The sequence below is a fragment of the Chrysochloris asiatica genome, unplaced genomic scaffold (assembly GCF_000296735.1).
Source record: "Chrysochloris asiatica unplaced genomic scaffold, ChrAsi1.0 scaffold00046, whole genome shotgun sequence".
Taxonomy (NCBI): domain Eukaryota; kingdom Metazoa; phylum Chordata; class Mammalia; order Afrosoricida; family Chrysochloridae; genus Chrysochloris; species Chrysochloris asiatica.
In genome coordinates, this window is record NW_006408564.1 from 18,595,654 (window position 1) to 18,612,483 (window position 16,830).

At 40.9% G+C, this 16,830-nt stretch overlaps 1 protein-coding gene across 1 annotated transcript in view; it reads right to left on the reverse strand.

The window, feature by feature from the left end:
- ADAMTS9 (ADAM metallopeptidase with thrombospondin type 1 motif, 9) overlaps positions 1–16,830 on the reverse strand; it is a 224,143-nt gene that overhangs the window by 143,638 nt on the left and 63,675 nt on the right. Inside the window, exons 12-16 of the mRNA XM_006862109.1 lie at positions 14,246–14,391; positions 3,871–4,052; positions 3,643–3,779; positions 2,070–2,187; positions 1,755–1,850 (exon numbers count right to left, since the gene is read on the reverse strand). Coding sequence (XP_006862171.1) covers positions 1,755–1,850; positions 2,070–2,187; positions 3,643–3,779; positions 3,871–4,052; positions 14,246–14,391 — 679 coding nt within the window. The remainder of the gene's footprint in view (positions 1–1,754; positions 1,851–2,069; positions 2,188–3,642; positions 3,780–3,870; positions 4,053–14,245; positions 14,392–16,830) is intronic.

Here is a 16,830-nt window from a genome sequence, read left to right on the forward strand (position 1 = left end):
CTTCTACTTCCAGCCAAGACACCTGCATCTCTCTCAGATGATTCCAACATTTCTAACTAGTCTCCCTGCTTCTACGCTGCCTCTCTCCATCGACCATTGACTTTCTACATAACAACCAGATTGATCCACTAAATGGTAAGCTCCAACAGGGCAGAGATTAATTTACCTATTTATGTATTTATCTTGAGGATCTGCTATGTTCATTGTACCTAGAATGGTGTCTGACATAATGAAATAAATGAATGGATGATTACACTGCAGAAACTGCTGCAATGAAGTCACATACACATCTTGTACTTGATTAGCATGCTGGACTAAAGGAGAACTCTGAGTCTGCAGGATTTCACACACACATAAAAAACAAAGCAAAACAAAACTGATACAGATTCTAATTGGATTTAACAAATATTCATTTAATAGCTCAATGTCCAAATGGTTGTGGGCAAGCCGCTGCATGGGCTGTATTCAGAGTTCCTACCTGGGTATCACAGGCAAGAACACAGGTTCATTTCTTTTTTAAATGACAGCCCAGCAGGACTGCCCTCATTTCTTTCAGATCAGAGTGCACGCCATGCAGGTTTCATGGCTAGAGGAGCCTAGTTGTTCAAGGAGCCAGACTTCAATCTCTTTCAGGCACTCCCTAGCTCCCCACACCCTTCTTTAAGCAGCGAGTGGGCAATTTACAAAATGATAAATTGAAGCAATGGGGGACCAAGCTGAGCAAACCATTGAAAATCAACACAGGGTTGGTGGTGCATTGTGGGTTATATAATAAGAAATGGATATGAGTTAATCATGTGCCTGGGCTCAGTGAGAGATGGATAAAGAGTCCATAAAGTAGCAAAGTGGGCTGGCCATTCCAGTCATGACATGGGAAAAATAAGTGCCATTACAGAACCTTTCAGAACAACCAGTCATAGGAAATACAGAATAAACCAAATAGTGTCCTGCTACTGGTTACAGCAGAAAACCATAAAAATTAACTCAAGTAATGTCTTTAAAAGGAGTCCTGGTGTAGCACTGTGGATTAATGTGCTGGACTGCAAAGTTGGTTTGAACCACATGGTTGGTGGTTCAAGCTCACCAGCTGCTCCTCAGAAACGCAACACAGGGTCTGTAGAGTTGGAAACAACTCAATGGCACTTAACAACAATGCCTTTAATAAAACAATTTCAGGACAGTGACCCATAGGATAGGGCTTATTTATTTATTTATTAAGACTTAATAGGAGAAAATGATTTTGTTATAAATGTACAAGGTTCTGGTATGGCACTGGAGGGTAAGTATTGGACTGCTAACCACAAGGACCAGTAGTTCAAACCTATCAGCCTCTCTTGGAAATCCAGCCTCTCTTGGATACAGGGCTGCTATGAGTGGGAACCGACTTGATGGCACTTAATAACAACAACATACAGGATAAGTCCTTTCAAAATTGGGTTTGAGGCCTTTCTAAGATCCAGAGTTACTGCTGTTAGCTGCCACTGAGATGGTTTTGACTCACAGTGACCTGAACTATGAAAGAACAAAATACTACCAGATCTTGTGCCACATTTACAATCATTGGTATTTCTGAGCCCATTGTTGAGGTGACTGTGTCAGGCCATCTCACTGACAGTTTCCATATCAGGGAGAAGTAAAATGGTCAATTCCTTTCATGAAAATACAGGTCATACGAAAGCCCTCTGTGAAAAACAGACATCGGCGGAGAACAACAGAAGCTGCCAACACCCCCCAGAGAATTGCTGCCAGCTCACCTAAGTAGTTGTCATCCTCTGATTTCCCTGAGAAACTGTGCTGCCGCACATCGATACTTGTAGCACCAGCTGGAATTCGGACGACAGTGTTGTAACCTGAAAAGAAGTGAGCAGACATTCACTGGTTCATTTTTTCTAAGCGTAGAATAAAAGGTGAGCAACAAAGGAGAGTAGTTCTCACTAACAGGTGCCTTATAGACAGATGGATAATGTATTGTCAGAGTTTACGTTTGATATGAATACTTTTACATATTACAAGAGATTAACAATGTTTACACTTGAACATTTGCATTCTCATGGTTCTTCGGAACTTACCATAATGCACTGTATTAAATGTTCCTGCTACTGTTTTACACGAAGAATTATCGCCACCACAAACCCCACATTTATCTCTTCGGGCTTTTGAGTTTAAAACATGATCACATCCAGCTTGCTTTAAAAAGAAAACATTTGAAATAAATGGTCAGTACTATAGAAATGATAAAACGGCAAATAATGGCTTTCTTTGAATGATAGGCATTCAAAATGACAAGAATCTAAAGTCTCATTAAATGTGCAAAAGTTGAGAAGTAAAATTGTCCATAATCTATTGTCAATGTGGTCCTTGGACCAAGAACCTCAGGTATCACCACTACTATTAAGACTGCAGAATCTTCGGCTTCGCCTAGATTTGCTGAATCAGAGTTGGCATTTTAACAAGAATCCCACATGATTCATCTATCAATTGAAGTTTTCGAAGCATGGCCCTAAGACTAAGTAGAGTAAATGAAGTCACTCTAAAACAACAAACAAAGCAGACTGGTGAGTGCTGAGTTCAATCCCTCACACCCTGTTTACGGGAACAGCCACTGTCTATTCTTGGTTATTAGTTACACATAAAAATAAGAAACCTCGTGGTGACATTTTCCAAGATTTCAAAAGCACCTGGAAAATTCAATTTCATGTGACATCTCTCAAGTGTTTAAATACTGGCTCTGAATGCAGGCAAAACAAAATTAAAGGCTGCCAGACTGAGGTCCCAGGCCGCACGGGGCTTCCTGAATCCCTTGCGTGTTAATAAAATGCTCAGTGTGGATGGAGCTCTGAAAAGAACAGCAGCAGGGACTAGAAGACCATTAGTGAGGCCTAGATATTCACACTCTTACCCACTTTCGTCCTCGGTGTTAGCTGGTCTTACAGCAGAAACTTCATTTGATGTCATAGAATGCACTGACAAGGATGAAACCGGCACTGTAGTTGGGTGTTAGGAAGTGAGTGAAGCTCTTAGAGCTTCTTCCAATCAAATGCTACTGCATAGTAACTCTAATTAGCCCTTGGGCCCCATTCCAGGAACTGCATCTCATCTCAGAGCCTGCCTGTGGTAGGAGTGATTTCTGATCGGTAAACCAGTACCAAGCCCTGGACACATCACGGCTCTGATGCTTCACAATCTGCCAGAGGTTTCTTGATCTCGCTTTCAAGAATACTTATCAGACAGGTATATCAGGCAGAAGCCCTCAAATTTAAAATCACCAAGCGTCTGGCCAGTTTGGCCTCTTTTTGGAGCAGTACTTTTCAGTCTAGAACACTGGATGAAGGCTATAGTAAAGGAGTGTGTGTATGTGTCTGAATTATTACAATGCATCTTCAAGGGGAGGTTTTGTGTAGACCTCCCAGCCCCACAACTGCCACCAGAGGCTGAGAATGTCCAGAAAAATGTAAGGCAGTGGTTCTGAAATGCTGACATGCATAGAATCCGGGGATGTTACTGCTGCTGCTGGTGGTCTGGGACTATGCCTTGAGAGCCACTGCCTTGGACATACTGCATAGACAGTAGCAGTTGGTATTCTCACAAAACACAGCTTAGCAGTGACACAACACAGTGAAGAAAATGCCACTTGGGACTTACCCGACACAAGCCTTGGACACAGATATCATTCGTGTCCTGGCCACAAGGCGTTCCATCAACCACTCTGTCTCGGAGCTGGTAGTAGGCGGTGCTCCCAGCCACCCTGCAGAACAACTTGCACCGATCCTTCATCAAAACTGGAAAGCAGAAACACAATGCAGTGTGATTTTGGTGCCTGGGCCCAGGGCCAGCCTGACACCACGGGCACCTTCCCTGTGGGGGACTTACTTCCACTGTACTTGGGCACCCAGCGCACTGTGGGAAGCAGCCCATTGATGTTAAAATGCTTCCCGTCAAAGTGAGCACACTGTTCGTCTCGGAAGTCACGCTTCTGCTTGAGACATGGCTCTGTGTTGCAGGACTTGAATTTCATTCTGCGTCCTACACAATATTTCCCACCGTTATTTGGCCTGAGGAAAGATAAAGAAAGCACACTTTGTATTATAATATCTCCCACCATTGCTCCCTCTTCTGTAACTTCGTGTTCTCTATGGAAGCAAATTGATGTGGCAAATGATAGAGAAAGGAACCAGGCCTCTGAAATCTAGGTTTGTTTGCATTCTGCCTTTAACTGCATTCTTTGTAATGGTCTTGAGCAGGTTCCTCAACCTCTATGAGCGTCAGCCTCTACATCTTTAAAATGAGCTATAGCTACTTTGTAAGGCTGATGTGAGGATAAAACAAGAACATATAATTTAAAGCGTGAAGTACAACAAAATCTAATATCTATTAGGCCATTTTCTGTCCTCTACGTTCCCAGTCCCTTCCATTTAAAGAATGTAGAAGGCAAAAGGTGGCAATGAGTAATTGGGATTTTTCCTTTCTGCCTTCTGGACTTTACTCATGGAAGACCATTCTAAAACTGTGCAGTTCCATCTCTGTTAATTCTACCTCTTGTTTGTTTTGATATACAAATAAAAATGAAACAGAGGAAATATGGTCATATTTTTACTAACTGAAGAGGAGAAGCAGGAGAGTGTATAGTATACTGGTTTTATTAACTTTCCGGTGACAAGAGTATGGCATATGACTTGCAAAGCATCATGGTACAAATTTAACCTTGGCACACAACTCCGTACATGCATTTTCCAGATGTGACCCAGAGAGGAAATTATACAACACATCCACCAGCAGCCAGAGATTTGCCAAATTCATCATGGAAACGGGAAGATCACAGAATCATAGGAAGTCAGGGCTTACCCACCCAGGATTGGAACAGCTCAGATCTCACAGCTACCCTGGGACACCCCTGAAGCTGAAAGCACGTTTTCCATATTTTTTCTTTAGAATGAAATGTACAGAGTAACGCTAACCATGATAAATGCTTTGTATTGCTTTGTTCAACAGAGTTTTTGAGAAATAGCAAACTTATTTATGCCCATAAAATATAAAATCAGAGGCAATCTTGTAATATAGCTAACGTTCTAGAGTTCGATCTGAGTTCCAACCTTGGCCTTATCCTTGCTGTGTGACATAAGCAAAGTTCTTAACCTCTCTGAGCTTCTTTTTCCCCATCTCTAACAAATGATTCCTGATGCAGTGCTGCAGTGCTGCACTAGATCACAGGTCAGTTTGAACCACAAGGTTCATAGTTCAAACCCACCAGCCATTCCTTGGATACCCTATACAGGGTCGTTATGGTTCAGAACTGACTTGACAGCATTTAACAACAACAACAATAATAAGTATACACAGTAAGTACCTGAAAATGTTAGCTACTGTAGAATTATGCTTGCATAATCCAATTAGGGGAGTGTGATGGCTCCATACGATAAGCACTGGACTTTGAACCAGAAAATCAGTGGTTCCAGCCCACCACTCACTCCATGGGAAAAAGATGAGGCTTTCTGCTTCAGCAATGATTTACAGCCTTGGAAACCTTATATAGCCACCATGAGTAGGAACCAACTTGCTGGCCCTTAACAATAAGAGCAACGTATCCAATTCAGCTGTTTGTTTTGAAGACCAGCTCTGAGCTATGTGAATTTTTTGTGAGGCAAAATTAGATGCTCCTTAGGGTGTCTGAGTCTTAGGAATAAGCAAGTTGGAAAAGCTTGTCCTGATACTGTATCAATGTGCTCCCTAAATCAAAGCCTAGCAAAGTAAGGTAAGCACATGAGTTTTGCACCTGTAAGCTAGGCAACCTTGTATAAGCTACCTGACTTCTCTGAGCTCCATCCTTCACATTTAAAACAGAAATAATACTGTCTACCTCAGAGGCTTGTTATGAATTTGACAAGCTTCGCAAACTCTGATAAATGCTTACTCCTATTTATCATGAAGAAGACTGTATCTAGAGATGCAAAATGGCACACGACCCAGCAGTGTCTCTATCTGATTGTCTTGTGTTCCCATCAAACACAATGAAGCCCACATGCTTGGTATCTGTATTGTGCACTCAGCTTGCCAAAATTCTTTGCTATCTTGTCTAAGGGTAGGGCTGACGAGGTACCTTGTGTCTAGTAAAATGAGGTTCAGACAAGCCAAGTAATTTGCTTGCAGTCACAAAATAATAACAAAGAGCCAAGCCAGGATAGCCAGAATGTAAGGTTCCCAGTTTTTGTTCTTTCTGCTACATCATCCAGTTGCTGTACACTAGAATCTCCTCTTTATCTTTTTTTGGTGCCATTTGGAGATGCAGCCTTGGTTTCCTGGATACCAAGCCCTTTCCTCTGTACTAAGATATTCCAGCCTCATGCATAAAATATCATAGATTACACATGAATAATACATCTGCTTTTATACCTGCTCAGGTGAAACCAGTTTAAAATGAACTATAAGGCAGACCCTCTTCGATTTTCCATTAGGTCAAAATTAACTTCACGGAATCTTTTTAAATGTCCCAACTGACTATAATGGATCAATCATTTATTTATTTTCTGAAAGTAACTCATATTTATTTCTCTTTGAAAATAAAATTTTAAAGAAGTTGTTTTTTTTTTTTTCCATTGGGTTCCCTTAGATAACTAATCTTTGCTGGCTTTTGGACATTTATCAAGAGCAGCAGTTGTTTGGGCTACAAATAGTTACTACTTGTTGTTGGCTCCCTTCAGAAGGTAGCACGGTTTTAAACCTCTACAAAAATGGAAAATTATATTTAATGATTTATTTTGTATAAGCAACATTTTTTATACATAACACATAAAAATATTATATGTGAGGGGTGACACTGGAGAGGTATTAGAGACACGAACTCAGGAACTCTTGGGTTTCAGTTCTAGTCTTGTTTCTTATTAATGGTGCAATGCGAAGCAAGCTGCTTAATCTGTCTAATCCTTACCTTTCACATCTATAAAAGGTGATGATATTAGCATCTACTTCATGGGATTGCAGTGAAGGTAAACTAGATTAATGCAGTTAAAGCACTTAGAACAAGAGCTGGTACACAGCGCACACTCAATACATGTTTAGTTACTACAGGGGCCAGTCAACTACAACCTGTGAGTCAAATCCTGCCTGCTGCCTGTTTTTTTGTTTATTTCTGTTTTTTCTGGTATGGCCCATAAGTTTAGGATACATATTATATTTAAAAATAGTTTTCAAACCACTCAAAGGATAGTATTTCATGACATATGAAAATCAATTTCAGTGTCCACAAATAAAGATTTATTGGAAGACAGCCCCAGTCATTCATTTGCGAGTAGTCTCTGGCTGCTTTTGCCCTACAAGAGCAGAAATGAACACTGTGACAGAGACCATGTGGCCCACAAAACCAAAAACGTTAAGTATCTAGCCTGTTAGAAAAGAAGTCAGCTGACCCCTGAAGCATTCTCATATACAGGACAAATACACCTGCACATTCTGGGCACTGTCACTAAGTGTGCACAGTCATCCCGCGCAGTACACAGTAATGAGTAATCATGTGCTGTTGAGATCTTTTTTTTCAGAGGTGCCTCTAGGTGAGCTCAACTCAATGTCAATTTCTCAGTAATGTGACTTCTCTTATAAAAGAGGAAGCTGCATTCAGGTCACATGCCTAGTAAGTAACAAGAACTGGCTGAAAAATTAACTCAGGTTTCCATGATCCCAAAGCTCAGATCTCACCTTTTTCTACCATGCTGTCTGTCTCAAAATAGACAAAACTTGGTTTGACACTTTAGCTGCTTTTTACAAAAAGATAAATTCTAATTTCTTACTTAACTATGGATGTGACTTTAATAAATGGAAGTTTGCTCTTTTGAAACATACGATTCTTCTTAGTTCCTTGACAATGTCTTTTCTGCCTGATCTGTAGACACAGTATAATAGGAAACGCTTCAGCCATCTGCATTCACCTTTCAAGATGGAAAAATTCACTGTATAATTTAATAGTTTAGCTGGATAAGAGTATTTTTCCAATTTGGTAAATACTGGAAATGATAGGAAGTGCAGCTTTAAAAAAATTACTATGAAGCAGAGTTTCCAACTACAAAGTCTCTTTATATAATGTTGCATGTCAAACTAGAATGGAAATTGCCAATTACTAGGAAAGTAACTACTGAGAGCAGCAAAGTTGGAGCTTTCTCTTTAAGCACATGTTATACAACCACTCCTGTTAATGCATACAAGTGGTCTTCATAAAGTTCATGCAAAAATTCCATGATCTGCTCTTATTTTCCTAAAGAATTTGCTGAAGTCCCCTCGTACAGGGAATTTGAGGTGATGCCCACCAAAGCTATGAAGGAATTTTTGTAAAGCTCACCACAGGTGCACTCTGCCCTCCAGGAAAACTAAGCTTTGCTCTGCAAATGGGTGTGGTCAGAAGTCACACATCTATGCTTACTCAGAATGGACAAGCAGATACAGGCTTAGCACAAGCACAAGTTTCTAAAGATACAGCCAGCACACGTGTTTCCTGTGTTGTTCTTTAAGGAGAGGGTCTGATGTCCAGTTTGGGGGATGCTGAAAGGCTAGCCAAAGATTAGGTGGGGTGGTGCAGGAAGCTCAAGCAGCTGACCATTGGTGATTCTTCCAATCTGGCCAGTGTAGGGTACTAGGTATCTTTAGTCCTCATTAGCTAATGACAATCCCACAGTAACCAATTCTCAAGATTCCAAAACAAGTTATTCCAAATGCAATGTCTCATAAAAACTTTGTGACAATTCTGTAGAGCCAAGTGAGAGATTAGTTTTCATAGATGAAACACACATGTCTTTGTTGTGCTACTGTGAAGTGCCATCGAGTCGGTTCCATCCCATAGCGATCCTGAATAGGGTTTCTGAGCAGCTGGTGAGCTTGAACTGCCAACCTTGTAGTTCTAACAGCTTTGCAGTCTGGCGCATTAACCCAGAGTGCCACACTAAGTCTTTACTATTCTTTAATTTATATTAACATATATAGTAGAAGAAAGATGAGGCTTTCTGCTCCCACAAAGATTTATAGCCTCAGAAATCCTATACAAGTTTGTTAAGCGACAGAAATGGCTCCAATGGCACTTAATAGCATATATACATATATGATTTCATAAGCAGATGCTATGATGAAAGCAGGCTTTGTCTTTCCTAAAGAACTGGTATGCTTTTTAATTTTGAAGGATCATAATAATTTTATAAACTAGTTTGTTCTGGCCACTAGGAAGCTTGGAGTTAAATTCAGTGCATAAAAGTGTAGAACGTGCCAAATGGCCTGCCAATGCCTCTTCGAGTTCCAATGTTTGGTCTTGTTTCTGTACTCATTATGTTGGTAGTGGTCCCAATTTTAAATCGGATCTTATTATGTGTTTCTTATAGGTCTTAGCATTCATTTTTTGTGCAATTAGGAACATTTTGAGAGTGAAAAGAGGAATTGCTAATAATTTCTCTAGAGCTATGGGTCCCTGGGTGGTGCAAACAGTAATGTGCTTGGCTGCTAACAGTAAGGTTGAAGGCTCCACTCTACCCAGAGGCACCTCAGAAGGCCTGATAATCTACTTTTAGTTAAAAAAAAAAAAAAATCTGCAATTGACAATCCTATGGAGAAGCACAGTTCTAGCCTGACACATAAGGGGTTACAATGAGTTGGAATTGACCAGACAGCAACTGATGAATTGATTTGCTCTAGCACTGCAGAAGTTAATAAGGACTGTCCTGACAAACCAAGATGCATGTTCACCACAACTGTAAGGTAAGTTAATCTTTTGTGGATCAAATCTGCTATGTTTAAAATAAGTAAAACACGTACAGAGAACTAAAAATTAAGACCTCCCCACTCTCATGAGCAACCATGTTGCTTTTTGACTATTGTTGTTGTTGTTAATTATACTTATTATACTTGTAGATGATCATTGTTGTTCAGTGCCGACTCAAAGCAACCCTGTAAAGGGTTTCCATGGAGCAGCTGGTGGGTTTGAACTGCTGACCTTGTGGTTCACAGTCCAATGCTGATCCTACAGCACCACTCCAGGAATCCTATTTGTTGAAACAAACGTGTTTTTGATCAAAATTAGAAAGCCTATGTTTCTAAAGCTTGCTAATCAAATATAGCATGATTCCAAGACTGTATCTTCTTTGGCTTTTATGCTCTCAGGAGAAAATAAAAAGCAACTAAAAATGTAACACAAAGTATCCAGATGTTAAATGCATTCTTGAATGCATTACAAGAATACTGTGAAAAATAAAACATCCCAGTGTCCTGAACAGAGATATATACTGGAGTCTAAAACTGGACTACATATAAGATGCTATGAGTTCATCACACTGAGACACAGCATCTTCCCAGTGATGAGGCACTGTTCCCCTCACATTTCTTTAGAATCATGCTACCAAACTTTCAGGGTGCACATAATAAACCACCTTTTGTGTGAATTTCTCTGAACATGCTTTTAAACTGAGTTTGAGGCCTGGTGTTCTCTTTCCTAAGTCTCTTTCTCTTTTCATACTGACTTCTCTAATTTAACAGGGGTATCCCGAGCCATTGTCCCTTTGGTATTCAGAGGTAGCTTCCTTCCCTTCCTCAATTAACAAGAGCATCCTAAAGCATACATATCTTGGGTGAGTTTTAAAGAAATGATGTCAGTGCTGATACTTAACCAGGTGGATTGTTTTATTTAAAAGACTCCAGAAAGCAGTGAAGACAAGGACCTCTAGTTGCGGTCTTAAATGAGCAGTTCTTAACTTGTGAACATGAGGAGCTTGGCTTTACTTTGAAGCTCAAGATCCTTTTCTGCTGAGACCTTGATATTGGGTGATTGTCTTTTTCTAGTCCAGTCCAATTAAGGAGTGACTTATCTTTTTCACTTACTCCCACATGATTTCTAGAATTATGCTAAGACAAAAAGACAAAACGAAGCAGCAAAACACACCTTTTGAATGGCAGAGTCTTGAGTAAAATATTTTAAAGTCCTTATAAAGTACCTACCATTTGCAATAACCATACTTTCATAGACACTCTTGCTATTATTATTTTACATTAATATATTTGCTTATGTAGATGTGAAATCATTTTAAGTTTCAAAAATAATTATCTCATTTACTATTTATTGAAATATTTGATTTTAAACCTTCAACGATACAAATATGAGGGGACTTCAAAAAGCACGTGGAAAAATTCTAATATCTTTTAATTCCATTTTTCATAACCTTTTTGATGACCCTCATAGCTAACATATATAATTGAATTTTAAAAAGCAAGCTGGTGCGGAATGTGGGGTAAGCACTCAACTGTTAACAGCAAGATTGGATGTTGCTCTCAGAAACCCTATACAGGGGTGGCTATGCATCAGAACCAACTAGATGACACAAAGCAATATATATATATATATATATATATGTTGTTGTTGTTGTTAAGTGCCGTCGAGTCGGTTCCGACCCATAGCGACCCTGTACAGGGTTTCCGAGGGTGTAAATCTTTACGGGAGTAGAAAGCCTCATCTTTCTCCCGCGGAGCGGCTGGTAGTTTCGAACTGCTGACCTTAAGGTTCGCAGCCCGATTCGTAACCACTACGCTACCAGATATATATATATACATATACACAGAGTATGAGCCTTATACAAAGGGGCTCAAAAAGTTGATTCCATTTTTCCACAAATGTCTGAAGCCCACCTTTAATCACATAGTCTGATAATTATTAATATAATACATATTTCATCTCTAATCTTAGAAAAGAAGTCTGAGACAATAGTCAATCAATTGTGGTTTTGTGGATGATTCTTGTGGAGAGTAGGGAAGAGAGGAATAATGACAGACATTTATAAGTATTTCTGCATTTGAATTTTTTATAAGTAAAACAGCTGTTGTTGTTATGTACTGTGGAGTTGGTTCCATCTCATAGCGATCCTGTACAGGGTTTCCAAGGCTGTAAATCTTTATGGGAGCAGAAAGCCTCATCTTTCTCCCACGGAACAGCTGGTAGTTTCAAACTGCTAACCCTGAGGTTCGCAGCCCGATTCGTAACCACTACGCTACCAGAGCTCCTTAAGTAAAACAGTAGATACTATTAAAAAACTAAGAAAATGTATAAGCTATGCAGGAAATCTAATGTTTATTAGTTTAAATCCATAGCTAAAATGTTAGTATACAGAGTAGGGTCCTTGTCTTATAGCTCTTCAACTATCTTCTATTTTCTTGTTGTTTGTTGTCGTTAAGTGCTGTCGAGGTGGTTCAGACCAATAGCAACCCTACATAGAATTTCTGAAAAGCCACTGGTGAGCTTGAACGGCCAACCTTGTGGATCAAAGCAGCCTTGCAGTACAGCACATTAAAATCAGTTCTGAATCATAGAGACCTTGTGTAGGGTGGTTTCCAAAGAGCAGCTGATGGGTTTGAACCACCAACCTTTTTGCTAACAGTCCAGTGCTTATCCTACTGTGTCACACCAGGACTTCATATAGAGACTAATATTAAGTGGATATGAAATAAATGTTGAATTGTGAACAAAAATAAAATACAATGATCATCATCTATGCTTTGTACTCTAAAGTATCTATTTAGACCCGGGCTTGCAAACTGGTGGTCTATGACTATGTTCTTTTCAATCACAAAATTCAAAATTTTCTTATACAAATTTAGAAGGATTATCAATACTTGTCTCTTTCCCTGGTTGAAACAATCCACTAGATCTGAGCAGCTCCCCTGCTTTTGATCTCTACTCCCAACAGTATTGCATAGTCCACTTCACTCCTTTACATTAAAGTTTGCTTCCTTCCACAATGAAGTTTGCTATCCCTAATCTCATCAGTTAAAGTGAAAATGAGTACCGCACAATGAAGTCAACCAGCAAAGTCCCAAATCAGCGAGGCTCTTAAAAATGGTTCGTGCTTCAGACATCTAAAAATGACCCCTGTTCTATGAAAGCTTCTTTGGAGCTCCAGGCTATAAAGGCCCAAGGGTACTTCTAAGAACACTGAAAACTATCACTTTACTTCCTACATGTTATATCCCATTATTTAAATATATACACATCTTAGATCTATACAAGATTAGATGCCATTCCTCATAGTGAAAACTGTAATTCTTTATCTTCTTATAAACAGTCCCCTCCCCAACAAACACATGATAGATACTGAAAACTCCAATAAGAGAGCCATGGCCTTTATTTGAACATGTGAGTCCTTGGACTGATACAGCAACCACAGTCACAGAGTGAGAACTATTCTGAAAGGCATCAGCAAACCGTCAGACAGGGGGATGGCAACCTTGGTGTCCCCCCTGTAAAACAGCTAGATTGATGCAAAAAGCAATTCCTGACTTGGGGGTCACAGGTCCTTTTAATTCTGCAAATGCAGTCTTAGAGGCCTGTGAGAATATTCCAGCATTTTGGTACCTAATTGGAAAGGTATCTACAATATGGACGAATGTATCCAATTGCTTTGTTTCCTTGTGAAAATCTATATATTCACTCTACTAATGGAGTCTTGGTGTGGTGCTGTGGGTTAACGTGCCATACTACAAAGCCGTTTGAACTGCAAGGTCGGTGGTTCAAGTTCACCAGCTGCTCCTCGGAAACCCTATACAGGCTCACTAATGGGTCGGAATCAACTTGACGGCACTTAACAACAACAATTCTACTAACAAGCTGTCCCAAACCAAGGATACAGGCAGGGTAGAGGGCATTAAGATAATGCTTGGATGCAAAATTTGGAAAATAACCCACACAGAATCATCAACTGTTTCATAGGCAAAACTCTTAGTAACAATGAGTCATAGGAGAAAAGCAATAATTCAGAGGGAGTCGGAATCGACTCCATGGCACATAACACCAACCACCACCACCCTTGGAGAAGGGAGTCCTGGTTTGACACTATGGGTTAATGTACCGGACTGCAAAGTCAGTTTGAACTGCAAGTTTGGTGGTTCAAGCTTACCAGTCACTCCCCGGAAACACTACACAGGGTTGCTATTGGGCTGGAACTGACTCTACAGCACTTAACAACCACCACCACCACCACTGGAGATGCATTTGGGGCTGCTAACATCAAAGCCAACAGCTTGAATCTACCAGTTGCTTCTCGAAAGAAAGATGAGGCTTTCTGCTCCCGTAAGGGTTTATAGTCTCGGAAACCCTATACAGGGTCACTACCAGTCAGAACCAACCTGACACCACACAACCACCACCACCACCACCGTTAGACACCATCCACTCTCTAACATAGAAAGTACTTTTCATCTGTGTCCAGATAAATGATTCCCTTTAGAAGTTTTAACTTACTCGGGTCTGTTGCACTCTCGAATTGCCGTTTTGATGCCCCCTCCACACGTTCTTGAGCATGTTCCAAAGTGACTCCAACTTCCCCAGGATCCATCAGTCGCAGGGACCTCCATTTCTTTGGGAACACAAAATCCAAACTTGCAGTGCTGTGTTTAATAAGGGGAACAGTGAGGGAGAGCTCGGAGCTGCGCATTCATCATCTATATGAATAATGGATATTGTGGGAATTCTCATCTCACACTTAGCGATTTCAGGCTGTATTCTAATACAACTTGTTTGACTAAACGGTCAATGATAGATTGGCTCCAGTCTGGTGGAGTAACTCCAGTGGCCAGCTTTGAATTGCTTGATAAATCTGCTTGGAAAAAAGGAGGAGGAGAATGGGCAGGCTGCTTGTAGACACAGCCCAAAGAACTTATTATTGGATTTGCATAAAGAAACTCCATGAATGAGGCTTATGAGATGTTATGGAGTCCTGGTGTGGTGCTATGGGTTAATGCGCTAAACTGCAAAGCCGTTTGAGCTGCAAGGTTGGCAGTTCAAACTCACCAGCTGCTCCTGAGAAACCGTATACAGGATTGCTATGGGTTGGAATGGACTCAACTGCACTTAACAACAACAACATGAGATGTTATGAGCTTAGTAAGGAGCTCTGGTACTATAGTGATTACGAGTCTGTTAACCTCAAGGTGAGCAGTTTGAAACTACCAGCCGTTTTGTGAGAAAAAGAAGAGGCTTTCTGTTCTTGTCAAGATTTATAGCCTTGGAAACCCTAAACAGGATTACATACCACCACCACCACCACCAACATTGCTCCCAAAGGATTTGAAAACCCAATATTAATAGGAGAGACAGAGAGAGAACACTAGTTTCATGATTCCTACAAACTCACTCACTCCAAGAAGTCACACAGGATGAGACTAAAGTTAAGATGGACTTCACAGAGGGCCCTAAATTTTATGACTTTTTTTTTGTTTGTCTGTTACTAATAGTTTCAGACTCACCAGCCCCGAGCAGGAAGAAGGCCATGATGTTTAACAAACAAAACAAAACAGAAGTCCTCAGCAGGACAAGGGAGTCAAGAAGCCTATTTCAACTCTCTGCCATTGTTGGGGCTTGAGGCCCTGACACTAAGAGGAGGTCACACAGCAGCAAACAAAGGAAGACTGGCGGCAGGGACGCAGGAGGGGGATCCCCGCGGCGCGCTCAGATCTCTGAAGCGGAGCTGGTGGGCTTCGGGAAGAGGCAGGGGGATGACAGGATGGACCTGGGCAAGTCAGGGCTGCACACTGGGCCGGGGCGGAGTAGTTTACGGGAAAGTGGAAAACTAAGAGCAGGTGAAAGTCTCCTCTGGACCAGGAGGCTCCATGAGAGCCTTGATGAACAATTATTTAAAGCATGCAATTAACCTTTCTGTATTCTGCGGGCATTCTCCCTTGTAATTATCCTCTTATGGTATCTGAGAAGACGTCACTCTCCCTGGGCTGTTTGGCTGAGGCTCAAAGGCTCTGCATCCCAATCCTGAGCAACTCAGTACTCAGGAAACTTAGCCAGAGGCTGCGATGACCACAAACCTCCCTGGAAATCATTTAATAATTTTCTTTATAGTTGTCTTGAACATTTCTTGGAATGCATGCACAAAAAATAAATGAACAGGCAGCTTGCTATAGAAAATATTCATTATCTTTTAATACAATTGTTCAGTGAACTTTTTGAAGCCCCCTGGTAGAAGGATAACTTAAGCCATGTGGTGCAAGGCAGGTCTGAAGGAACAGTCTTGCAGTCAAACAGTTCTGGCTTTTGAATTGTGTCTTTTCCACATACTAAATCTATTACCTTGAGCAAATCATTAAACTGTTTCCATAGCTGTAAAATGGGGAACTACCCGCCAAAGTTGTTGTTGTTGTTGTTAAGTACCGTGGAGTCGGTTCTGACTCACAGTGACCCTGTACAGGTTTTCCAAGCCTGTGAATCTTTATGTGAGCAGAAAGCCTCATCTTTCTCCCGCGGAACAGCTGGTAGTTTCAAACTGTCACCTTGACATTAGCAGCCCAATCGCGGCGGCGCTGTGGGTTAATGCGCCAGACTGCAAAGCCATTTGAACTGCCAGGTTGGCGGTTCAAGCTTACCAGCTGCTCCTCGGAAATCCTATATAGGGTCACTATGGGTCGGAACCGACTCGACAACACTTTACAACAACAACAACAACAACAACAATGCTAAAGTAGTCATGAGTATATATGAAACTACCTAGTGTGATGCTGTGGATTTTAATGTGCTGGACTGCAAAGTCGGTTTGAACCACAAGGTTGCTGTGGTTCAAGCTCACCAGCTATTCTTTGGAAACCCTAAAGAGGGTCACTGTGAGTCGGAACCAACTCGATGGCACTTGAAAACAAGAACAACAACCTGGCAAAGCAGCCTTGGGTATACTTTGAGATAATATAGGTAACGCACATAGCACACACTTTAGCACACAGGGGACTCCAATAGTATTTATAATGATGATGGCAAAAGTTCGTGTAGCACTTATTACAATGGGCTTCCGGTGTGCAGCTGTGGGCTCAGCACTGGACGGCGAACCA